The sequence below is a fragment of the Anarhichas minor genome, unplaced genomic scaffold (genome assembly GCF_050575085.1).
Source record: "Anarhichas minor isolate MPS153535 unplaced genomic scaffold, ASM5057508v1 ptg000051l, whole genome shotgun sequence".
In the NCBI taxonomy this organism is placed as follows: Eukaryota; Metazoa; Chordata; class Actinopteri; order Perciformes; family Anarhichadidae; genus Anarhichas; species Anarhichas minor.
In genome coordinates, this window is record NW_027466497.1 from 2,160,370 (window position 1) to 2,172,684 (window position 12,315).

The following is a 12,315-nucleotide window of genomic DNA, read 5'->3' on the forward strand; positions in this document are numbered from 1 at the left end:
GAAAGCCAAATTAAAGGGAGGGAGGAGGGACAGAGAGAAGAGGCGGGGGAGCCAAAACTGGCAACCCTGCCCCAACTGCCAAAGTCCTATTTTGTCATTGGGTGACTGTGACAGAGAGAGGGAGCCAAGAGAGACATAACAGGGGCAGAGAGAGAGAGAGCGAGAGACTATGATTGGATGCCAGTGATAGAGTACAAGACTAAAGCAGCTTGTGAATTTTCTTAGTTGTAATGGGCCCTCGGGGGTCGATCAAGTGGCACCGCTGACTCACAGAGGACAGGACAGAAGACGCATGAAGAAACGACAAAAAAAGACCAACACAAGTGACAAGAAGTAACTAAGGACAACAAGGCTTTTATAAACAACAGCGCAGGAGAGACAGAGAGTGAGAGGGCACACAGGGCGAGCACTTCGTCCACAGGGGAGACAGTCTTCAGCGCGTTGCCTCCACGCAGCGTAGAGCGTGGCCGACAACATCACTCAGATCCATCAGTCCGTCACCTACCTATCCATACATCGGTCCAGCAAGCGAGCAAAGGGCACAGACATGAAGAGACCTCACGACTACAGCTCCCCAGACTCGGACACAGACGAGTTTATTGACGTGGGACAAGAAGACGGCTATTGGTGAGCATCCGCCAACCGCACCTGAGGTTGTAAACACTTTAAAGGAAAATGACATGGTATACAGCTGAAATTAGTAGCTGAAGACAAATGTGTCTGAAACATATACTTGGGAGTGGACTGTGGGCTTTACAAGCATTTTGACACTTAGACGCTGCCATGCATGACATTGCAGACACATTTGAAAGACTACAGGGACATTTTCAGTTTTTAAATGTTAGAAGCTGATGTGGCTCATAATTTTAAGAGAAAATTATGATTCCTATTCCTAAACATTTTCTGCATTGAGCTCTAATCTTTCCAATTTTTTTGACAAAAGTATTTTGACACCTTCCAAAAAGCTGAGCTGTCAGTTTAAAGTTTCACTTCAGGCCTCTGGCAGCAAACCCTCTGGAGTCACTGAGATATATGAACTCATGCATTTTTTTTCCTCTAAATGAAACAGTCATGTTTTCTCCTTTTACCTGCCCATGTGACTAAATTCAACTCATTGCGCGTATGACATGTTTAGGTTCAAAATGATGTAAGGCCTGTCATGTCGGAAGCATGGAGACGGGTTGAAATCATGAGGACAATTTTCTGACACTGTATCATTTGAAAATAAATGTATTTAATACAGAAAATGTCTTTAGAACAAATACCTATTTTAAAGTCAAGCTTCACAAATTATGAATCAACATTTTTTGGTAATTATTATTGTGATGTAGCAATATTACATTTTTAATTCTTTCTAGCTCAGGAACTCCTTGACGCTGCATTAAAACATAAACACAAAAGCAACAGAGAGGGACGACCCAACATCAAATATACTGAGGAGTTTGTAGCATTTTGTAGGAATATTTTGAGGCACTGTGTGTGTGTGTGTGTGTGTGTGTGTGTGTGTGTGTGTGTGTGTGTGTGTGTGTGTGTGAATGCAATTACGTTATTTGATTATACTTTAATCTATGACAAACATTTAGCATCATTTGAGATTTAATTCACTGTTCAAATATTTCGAAAGGCTAAAATTTTATAATTATTTCAGCTTTGTTGTATTAAGGTTATGATCTTACAGGAAATGTGTCATAAATGCCTACAAATAATCATAGTTTTTTCATTATTCATATGAATACAATTACATTTATGGAGAAAAATATGGAAAATGCAAACAACAAACTAAAATATTTTTTATTTCATAAAAAAGAAAGAAATGCAAGCTACAATGCTAAGCTCTTTTACTGCAGTCTATACTAAATGACTCCTAACACTTCACACACTTACAAACAATTATAACTATTTGCTTTTTCTGTGAATTAGTCAAATTCCTCGTCTGGATTTACCGCAATGTGGATTAAAGCGGACAATCATCGGAGTGTGTTTGTAACAGTGCATCTACAGCATATAAAAACACATTCACAGCGATGCTGCTAACATCACAAGCACCAAGATAGGCAGTAACACGAAAGGCGGTTTGGATAAATCAAATTGTCATGTGTCATGGAAACAGAAGACAGTGCCGCCTTTTAAAGTCAGCCCATCAAACATGAACCTAAACAAAAACACACAGCTAAATTGGCAGCCTTCATGTTGAAATCTAATAGAAACGCAGTAAGTCTTTGGTGGAGCAGTTTGAAGGGAACTCCAAGCTGTCAGACCCGTAAGATGAGAGTTCACAAACAAACACAATCCATATTGAGTGACTGTACTCGGAGGAGCTCGGGTCCCATGCTGCATGCTGGAGCCCCATGCGAGCGAAAGCATCGCCCCGAGGCTATATAATCATCTTTCTAAAAGTGCTTTCGCTCACATGGAAAGGAAAACAGCATGTCATTTCACTGAGACTAATGTCCAGAAACGCATTAAACCAAAAACAATCTCGTCTTCCCTCCTCTCCCGGGAATTCCTCTGCCGTTCTGTGCCCAAAAAAACAAATTAGATTGAAGGGAGCTGATGTGCCATCCTGCCTCTGTGTCACATTAAGGAGGGTAATAATAACAATATGCAGGAGAATCAAAGTTAACATGTTTCTGTCCGTGCCAATACCATCCTCCCATTTCACTCATCTCCCTTTTCTCTCTCTCTATCTCCATGGTACAGCCCAGTCACCGGGTCCATGTCCCCTGGCAGCGCCTCGCAGATTCTGGCCCGAAAGAAGAGAAGAGGGGTGGGTGGATTATAGCCTTGGATCTTAATCTTTTTAGTCCTGTCGCTTTGGTTGGTCCTGACTGTTCCTCTGCTCTTCTTGCTGCATAGATAATAGAGAAGAGGCGCAGAGACCGGATAAACCACAGCCTGTCGGAGCTCAGGAGGCTTGTGCCCAGTGCTTTTGAAAAACAGGTGGCCGCTCATAAATCCACGATCATTTATCATCATTCTCCTTTAACATCAGAAGTAAGAAACCGGCTACATGAAATCTGATGCAACGGAGTAAAATCTTCATTTTCTTTGCAGGGCTCATCCAAGCTGGAGAAGGCAGAGATCCTGCAGATGACTGTGGACCACCTCAAACTCCTACATGCCATGGGAGGAAAAGGTGAGACTTTGGAGTTCAAAACAGTTCACTTTATAGCTTTCTTTTCTTTTTGGACGTGTACAGTAATTTGATTTCTTATGAGTAACTGCATTCCATTACTATTATTCATTGTATGACTAAGCTCTCTTTTTCTCTCTCAGGTTACTTTGATGCGAGGGCCCTGGCAGTCGACTACAGGACCTTGGGCTTTAGGGAGTGCGTTGGAGAGGTGGTGCGGTACCTCAGCTCTCTTGACGGGGAGTCCCCGGACCCTGTAGGAGCCCGTCTGGTCTCCCACCTTTCTCACTGTGCAAGCGAGCTAGACCCCCATCTCCTACAGTCGCCCCCGGCCTCCGCCATGCCCTTTCCTCCTTGGTCTTGGGCATCCTTCCGTCAGATCTCCCCCACCTCACCGGCCTCCTCCTCACCTCCTTTCCCCGGTGGGCGAAGGGATCTGGCCCTGCTGGGTAGCTACCCGACACACGCCTCCCTCCGCCTCGGCCCCCTGGCTGGCTGCCACCAGGGTGTTCCACCACTCCTTGCGCCTACAGCCCTGGCCACCGTCCACAGGTTGCCCTCTCTCGCAGCGTCCCCAGTCCTAGCCCCCTCCAGACCAACCCAGTCGTCTCCTCACAGCGCCACCAGGGCCTCGCCCCTTACCCTCCCCAAACCTTCCTCTTCCTCTTCTTCTACCTCCTCCTCTTCTCCTATTTCATTATCTTCTGCCCCACTGCAGGTCTCTTTCAGGCCCTTCGCACCTCTGGGGTCTCCCACAGCTCAGCGCAGGGGCTTGAGCGGACAAGCCAAGTCAGCCCAGGGATGGGGGACTGAGATCGGAGCTTTCTGAGAGTCAACTCTGGTTTTGTTTTCCAAACGAACTCTGTCCAGTCAACATGGAGGTCCCATGTGTGCCATGTAGCAAATATGAAACTGTTGGAGACGTATTGAACCTTTGATGATTGTCTTTGATTTTTAGGGACTCTAAAAGCCATATCAGACTGTGGGTGAAGTTTTAGATAATCAAACAATCATATATAACAGAAGAATGAAGGAATGTGAATGAATAGAAGTTTTGAATAAATTCCTCTTCATGATCTTGCTAGACAAATACACACATACACAGTGTCCAACGGAGCCATAACGCTCAACAGAGCGTCTTTAACTGTGACATTTGTTTATTTCCAAAACATTTTTACATTTGTTTTCAAAGTCTGAGGAATGTTAAAAAATCTCTATAAAAAACTAAGTGCCTTTACCTTTGTTCATGTTTTGCTGTGTGTTTTTTTTCTGACTGTATGAGCAAATGGCAACATGTACTTGCTGCTATCAACGCAAATGGAAACAGAATGGTTGAAAGCTACGTGTTACCTACTTATCCATATTAGCCATGTCTGCAAACACTGCTGGCATGTTCTCCAGCCGTAACCCCCTCTGTATCTAAGCTGTCTGCAGTGATGGCTGATGGGAGTTGTGGTCTTGTGGCTGCAGAGGATAAACATGGTGGGAGCTGGTGATGTTTTTGGGATGCCGTGGTGAGGCAAACAGACCCATCACTTTGCCGTCATTGGCAATTGGCAGTCCCCTGTAATTAACTTTAACCTCATATCAGTCTTTGTATCTTCCTCTCCTCTGCTGTCTCTCTGCCATTCTTTCTCTCCAGTCTTGTGGTACACCAGCGGATATCTTCTCTCCCTGTTTGTCTGCGCCACTGTCTCCTCAACAATGGACAGACAGTTAAGAAGAGGGCGAGAGGGAGGATGGAGAGACTGCGAGAGGGGGGGGGGGGGGGGGGGGGGTGACACAAAGAAAAAGATCTGAAGGGCTGTGGTTGGGTGACTGATTTGGCGTAGACGTTCAATAACAGGGTGGGAGGGAGGCTGGAGACAGGGTTAAGGAGAGATGAGAGGGATTGAGAAGGTTTAAAAGGAAAGGAAGAGAAGTAGTGTGAATCACCGAGAGTCAGCCAGCGCGTAGGCTACAGGGTGAAACCCCCGAACAATGGTGAATGACGGTTGTAACAAGTTGTTTCTCAAGAAGATCGGCATAATTGTGCCGTGCCTCACCAAAACGGCTCCGCGGGGATGAGAGAGCAGAGAAGAGCCTTGTGTGTGTTTACTGCTGAAGAAAGCTTTGATCTACTTCAGGATGCAATGTCTGTGGTCTGCAGCACAAAAGTGTGTGTGTTCCGCAAAGTGCATATTGTTTATTTGAGCGAGTGTGCTAGTTTGTGCTTAAGTCACTCTCATGCGCCCCGTGCGCGCGTGTGTGTGTGTGTGTGTGTGTGCGTGTTTGTGCCTTGCTGAGGGTTTTGTTAACGTGGTGTTTTGTGCACACACGTCTTGTGTGTATGTGTGTGTGTGTGTGTGTGTGTGCGTGTGTGTGTAATGTGAGTCTTCTGGGCTGGCGTCAGGACTGAACCGCGGTGGCGGCGTGGCTCTCGTGCGAGGCCGGCCGGCGGTCGGACGGACGGTACGGTGGTGGAATGTTTGTGAAGGGTGCATGCGTGCACACACACACACACACACACACACACACACAGGCACTCAGACAACATAGACACACACACACACACACACACACACACACACACACACAGGGTGGCTGGTACTATTCTAGCCTCTGAGCGGAGGAGCCAGAGTCACCACCACAGCTTCCAGGAAGGACAACCACAGTCACACTGCACTGGGTTTCCCACGGGGGAGGGGAGGCTGGAGGGTGAAGAGAGGAAAGAGGGGAGGGAATGATGGAGAAAGACGGAGGGAAGTGTGCGCGTGTTTGTGAGTGTGTATGTGAGGCGAGGGTGTACAGAGTAGGCCGGCCTTGTGGTTCAAGCTGAAAAGAGGAAGAGATACTGTGAGGAGGCAGAAGGGAGAAAAAAAGAGTTCGGTGAAATCAGGAAGTGGGAGAGATTTCTCCTCTGATGTGTAAATATACTCCTCTATAGTGTTGTATGTGTATGTTTCTGTGTCTCTTGTGAAGGAGAGTCCAGACACAGCAATAGCCAACTTAGTGACTTTAGGAGAAGCAGCTATGCATAAAAAGATCAATTTTATTAAAAAATTCATTAAATTGACTAAACTTGTTGCTACAATAGACAATAGCATTTGAGCACTAATTGAGTATTACACAATGTCTGCGTACTTTATTTACTGCTACACTTTTATCAAAAACATGATTCGACATTGTATGTCTTTAGTCTTTTAGCACTGTATTAGCAATGTGCAAAGTCACCTAATGCAGCTTCACCTCTGTTTGACAGCACTTGAGTTTCCGAGTGCACGTTTGCATGGACGCATAAGGCACAGACATACCTGATACCAGTGGTAGAGAAACTCTGAAAGTACTGGTCCTCTGTACAAGTTCTCTTCACTTGTCAACAAATTGCAAAAGTCAGAACACAAGAAATCTAAAAGTCACAAAATAGTTAGTGCATTTGGAAAATACAGAAGCTTAAATTCTATAATGGAAATATAAAAATATGTTTTCGGTGGACTGCGCTCACGTAGGAGACAACGGGCTGTGTGACCTCTGAACCCGGAACAAAAAAAACCAAAACAAAAGACAGCTGAGGAACCGCACTTCTGGGAGGCTACGCTAAACTAGCTTAACAAACAATAACTCCGCGCATGATGGTATGCTTCGTAATTAACGGACAATGCATATAGTCCAAATCTATATAATTAACACAATGACAACAACAAACTCACAAGAACCAGTCACATATATTCATATGACAACAAAGCATGACAAATCAATCCAGCAGACCTGCAGCGGAACACGCATTCTGCTACACACTCAAGGGCCATTCAGATATTAGATGTAAAAAAAAAAAACGCAGTTGACTTACCAAATGCTGTTCACTTAAAGACAAACTCCATCCTCCTTTCTTTGTTGATAAAGAGTTTAATCCCACGGTTAAATCCCAACTCACAAATCCGTTTCTGCTCCTCCTTCAGCCATTGAGTGTTAAAAAAACAAAGCTAGGTAAAAAAATTTAAAATCTACACCAAGCAAAATGCAAAAAATGTCATAATTTCTTCCATATCTTTCAATTTGAACTCTTACTACTCCAACTAGGCCTCTGATGGCTACTTTAAGTTTAGTTTCACAATAGTCACATGCTCGCCCACTGACCAATCACAGCACACGCTGCACCTTACTGCAGTGCTGCACCTTAAAACTGGGCTGCCCTTTAATACTGACATAGTTGTAGGCCAGCTAGAAGGCTCTGGCACGTCAAAAAATATGCCCAACATGTCAAACTAAAGATCTGATTGGTTGAAGACTATGACAATCAACAATATCGTCCCCATTCACTTAAACTGCAAAGGGATTCACTTGTGAGTCTGAAGGCCTCGGGTCTCTCTTCTTACCTAGAGACACAGAGGTGAAATCTGATTGGATAAAAGCTCTACTTAAAACAAGCTGCACTGGAAGCAGAGCAACAGAGGAAGACAGTAGCTGTGCAATGAGAAAATAAGGTAATGGGAAAAATATTTTTATAAATTAAGGAAAAATTATTAAATTATAAAATAGTTATAACTTTGTGATTCTGTTTAGGCCAGCAGAGAAGGCCTTGCAGGCCCTGACGGCCCACCACTGCTATAACTATATACTCTTGAAAACGTATTCTTCTTACAAGTGAGTGAAAATAAGACTTTCAAAATGAATGAAGCAGGCTGAAAGCAAACTGATCTGTTTTATTGTTCTTGTTTACACACAAAAAGAATCATCTGCAGCTTGAACAGCAATCAAATGATGTTCGGAACCACCAACAGATCAAGTGCCCATAATAAAGAACTAAGTAAGAACATCTGTGTGTGGAGCACTATTCACGCAGTTCCTCAGTTGGAAGCCTGATACAACATTGGCCAGTTTGGTAACTTTAGGAGGAGCAGGCATGGTGATGGAACGCTTGAGGTAGCAGCGGCGCCTGGAACACAAGATGAATAACAGCATCTTCAAATATGCACCATAAATACAGCTGTCATAATTTATAAAGAGGGGCTGCAATGGTGTCTGATTGACGATCAAGTTAAATGTTTTCTGGTTATTGCCTGAATTGTTGGAACAATTTTATAAAAAAAATGGAAAGTATTTGTGTTAATGCAGGTTTGCACGCATGAAAATACTCTACCTGTAATCACTGTTGAAGAAGTTTGTATTGACATAGGTGTAGAACTGGCATGTAGGTTCATCACTACAGGTCCTCTGACAAGTGTCTGCATCGTCCATCAGCTCATAGCGAATGTCATTACCTCCGAAATCTACTCCTTCATAAGTTGCCTTCACCCAGCCTGTTAGCAGAGAGGAACAAAGTTAGACTGCTGCTGCTGGCTAAACTACAGAAGTACTTCACCAACAATAAACTGAAAGGATAGATGAATGAAGTTGCTGAATGATTCTAGGTTTTTTTAAAGATCGCTTTATAACCATATCTAAAATAAGAGTTTATAGCATATCTATTCATGCAGTGTTAGAGGGAAAATGGCAGATGTTTGGCATTATTTCTGAAATGATCGAAAAAAGTAAAAAATAACATTGCCATTCAGTGAAAGTTGTCTTTTTAGAGAAGAATCACGGGAAGAAAAAGTCCGGCTTTGACATAATGTCTTCATCACAAAGGTTTTTCCATTATTATTTTTAGATTTTGACTTCTAGCACAGTGCTTCAATTCTAATTGTTCTAACTGCAGAGAATAAATAGCGTTATAATGCAAACACAGCCTGCTGCCATAAGTCAGCCATGCATAGTATGCTTCATCCTGAGGGAAGTATGAAGGTGTTTAGTAAAATCGTTGGCAGTCCATTCATCATTGTTGAAACAACTCTCTAGATGTAATGTAGATGTAATGTAAAATCAAAAGACAGGTTTATTATTTTAAATTATAATGATGGATCATCTGGGAACCATGAATGTATGTAGAACATGTTGTTTTCATTGAATAAGTGAAGACTAGAGTGACCGATCCATTGCCACGCGGGAAATATATAACATTAAATGATTGAATTAGTCAATCCATATAGCTCAGCTGGTCTTTGGTCTGTGATGCTACTGAAAGTGTGTCCTCTCCGACAGTTTTAGTGTTGATTAATAATACATACTGTTATCCAGCTGACAGAAGCGTGCTGGTAATCCAGATGTGACTCCTTCTTTGGATTTGGGAACCAATTCATTTTTGTTGTTCTTCAGGTAACACTCAAATTTGTTACTGCAAAAAAAAGAAGATGTCTATATTTTGAGATTCAAGAACAGATCTGATAGAAAAGGAGAATGAAATATGTAATCACAGTTAAGATACTGCCAGGTAAGTTGCTGGCACAATGAATAGGCTAATAAAAGCACTTTAATTACTCATTGTAATGTCTTATTGGAGAAAACTGTTTGACTACCTGACAAAAGAGAAGAAGGTGCAGACTGGATGAACAGAGCACAGAGTCTGACAGTGTTCAGGAGAGGCAGCAGGAAGAACCACAACGTCATTTCCTGGGATGTCAGTGCTTGGAAAAAGCTTTCCTTCACATGCTGATCAAAACATGGATAACACATTAAGAAAGCATGCGCAACTATCTGCAGAGTTTATTCCAAATGCTTTTGGACTGTTTGTGTACCTGGTTTCACTTCTTGAGTTATTTCTGTATTGTGGGAGAATCCAGATACTACATCAGTTTTCCTTTCAACAATAGAAGTTATTGGTGCTGACCAGCTGAATTTAAGGTGGCACTTGTACCTAAAACAAAACAAGAATTTGCATAGTTAGGGAATTGGTGGGCCTATGTCGCCACCCTGGTGGATTCATAGAAAATGTTCCCACATTGTTTAAATTAAACCAACTGTGTCAAACAACTATAGAGGGAGCGGCTAACATGACAATTTGATTTCAACAGCAGTGAAACATTGCTTGATCCAGTTTTACCTGATCCTCTCTGGTGTGAAGACCCCATTAATAAAAGTAAAGAACTGACAGGCAGGGTCCCGTGTGCAGGCTCTCTGACACTCATCGTAGTCGGCTGTGAACAAGGTTTGGTAGTCTGCCCCGAAAAAGTCCACGTTATGGTACAGCTGAGGCAGACAAGGCTCTGGCAGACAGAGTAAAGGAGAGTGTGGTCATGGATCAATAATTATCAGTGTATGTAAGGTTACTTAGAAATGTAATAGGTTACAGATTACTAGTTACCCTGTTAATCACTGATTACTGTCAAACTTCAATGAAATGGTCTTCAATATTACTTGAATTAAGATTTGAACAGAGCAGCAGCTTGAATGTTATATTCTACACTTAAGCTTTTTTACCAAAATGAATATATTTGGATGCAACCCTTTTGTAATCGCCAACATTTTGATTAGGAAGTGCAATATAATCACATACTTTTTTTTTTCTCAGTAACCGTAACTGATTGCAATTGCTCTTACTTTGTAAGAAAAAATTGCAAATTAACCGATGGTTTTCATAATGGTTTCAAATATTTGTGAGCTTACGTGGTTCTGAGCTGCAGGGTTTGAGAGAAAATCCAGAGGTGACACCCTGCAGTGGAGTCCGCACATTGGGCTGTCCAGAGGAACTCTTCTTGAAGTAGCAGTCGAAGTGCCTGTAGAGAAGGGCAGATGTATTTGTGTTTTTGTGTGTTTATGTTTGTGTGTGTGTGAGTGAACTGCGGTGGCCTTTAGGCAACGTAAAAACAAGAAAGGCCCCTTTCGCAGAGCCAGTGTTCGTCCTCCTACTCTAGACAGATGGCGGTGCACTATGGTATAGTCCTTGAAGAGGTATAGCTCTCTATGTAGATATAAACGTGTCATTCTAAGGTAACGGAAACACTACGATTCTTAGTTTCAGCTGATTATACACAAATTAAAACATAGTTATGAATATCATATTTCATTTCAGCCAATAGATTATCCTACACACTGGCCCTTTAAAACTTAACATAAAAAAATTGAATAAAAACTGGAGAGGAAATTGCATGGTCACAGTTGCATCGAAAACAAATCGACAAATAACCTTTAGCCTATAGCCTTAAGCCTATAAATTACAATGAGATAAAACGTCTCATGTACGGTTGAAAAAGAGATTAGATAATACACTGCTTGATTTGTTTTGATGTCTGGTAGTGTAGGGTGGCTCTAAATTAAAATATATATATTTTAATTAATTAATTTCTGGTGACAGTAGGTTGGAGTTTGTTTTCATATTCCAGCTATCTAATTTTCTGAGTACAAAATGTATTTTTACCATCCTGTTTTATGAAAAATGAACAAGTATTACTTATTTATGGGTGCACTGCTTGTTTTGTACCCGTTGTCTTTGGTCCAGTCAGCACGAATAAAGGTAAAGTAGAGACAGGAGGGGTGCTGGGTGCAAAGCTGCTGACAGTGGTTGGCATCAGGAGAGAAGACAAATTTGATGTCTGTTCCAGGGAAATCTACATTCTCCAGAAGCTGTTGATTACATTCTAAAATGGAAAACATTACAAACTTTGACATGTACGAATACACACATAGCCAATACATCATACTACACACTGTATAAGTGGTGAAATTACAATACTTAAATGCATTACCTTGACTAAAGGAGAGGCTGCAGATAGACAGCAGGACCCCCAAAATCCAAAGTGTTTCCATGTTCTCAGTTCTGAAGCCAGTGAGGATTCTCTAAACAACTGTTTAATTGTAAAGGTCTCATACAGACTTTTATCCCAGGCATATTTACTTATTTAAAGTCCAAATTAAAATCAACATTTGATGTTGAAGACATTGGAACAGTGTTGCAACTGTTTACTTTTGGTCTGCTGACCTATTCAAAATTAGAATTTTGCTCTTGTTTTTCAGGCATGCTGGATCCTGTCACTACTTTATATTTTTACTTTTAGAACACAATTTTAGATTGAGTAGCTTTAATAGAAAAGTATATGTTTAAGCATTAGGTTGTATTGAGTGAAGCTGAAACATTGCTTTGAGGTCTGACCTGTCACCTAGAATGACAATGGTTTCATGTGCTTTGTTCCCATGGTGAGGGACTAAACAGGTCAGTCAGGCTCTGATGACGAAAGTCAAGGGATCTTAACCCAGACTCTGATTTGAGAAATGTTTTTGTGGTCTTGGCATGAAAACACTGGAAAGTTCATGTTCTGTTTGTGCAGTGTGTTGCCACCTTTTGGACATATAAGGAATGACAGGAAAGTTGCAAGTTCAAGGAACCGAAC

The 12,315-nt window shown here is 42.1% G+C and overlaps 2 protein-coding genes across 2 annotated transcripts; one reads left to right on the forward strand and one right to left on the reverse strand.

Moving 5' to 3' along the window:
- Nucleotides 1-547: 547 nt before the first annotated feature.
- heyl (hes related family bHLH transcription factor with YRPW motif like) lies at nt 548-3,962 on the forward strand. The gene is made up of 5 exons (XM_076112665.1): nt 548-627; nt 2,701-2,767; nt 2,857-2,940; nt 3,055-3,136; nt 3,277-3,962. Exons 1-5 carry the CDS (start codon nt 548-550, stop codon nt 3,960-3,962), a joined length of 999 nt encoding a protein of 332 aa, XP_075968780.1.
- A 3,833-nt stretch (nt 3,963-7,795) lies between these two features.
- On the reverse strand, nt 7,796-11,734 carry LOC142931424 (plasma kallikrein-like). The gene is made up of 9 exons (XM_076075330.1): nt 11,674-11,734; nt 11,409-11,565; nt 10,595-10,704; nt 10,032-10,194; nt 9,727-9,845; nt 9,508-9,640; nt 9,220-9,326; nt 8,253-8,412; nt 7,796-8,048 (listed from the first exon to the last, which is right to left on the reverse strand). The coding sequence occupies exons 1-9, from the start codon at nt 11,732-11,734 to the stop codon at nt 7,916-7,918; spliced, it is 1,143 nt and encodes a 380-aa protein (XP_075931445.1). The 3' UTR covers nt 7,796-7,915.
- Nucleotides 11,735-12,315: the final 581 nt, after the last annotated feature.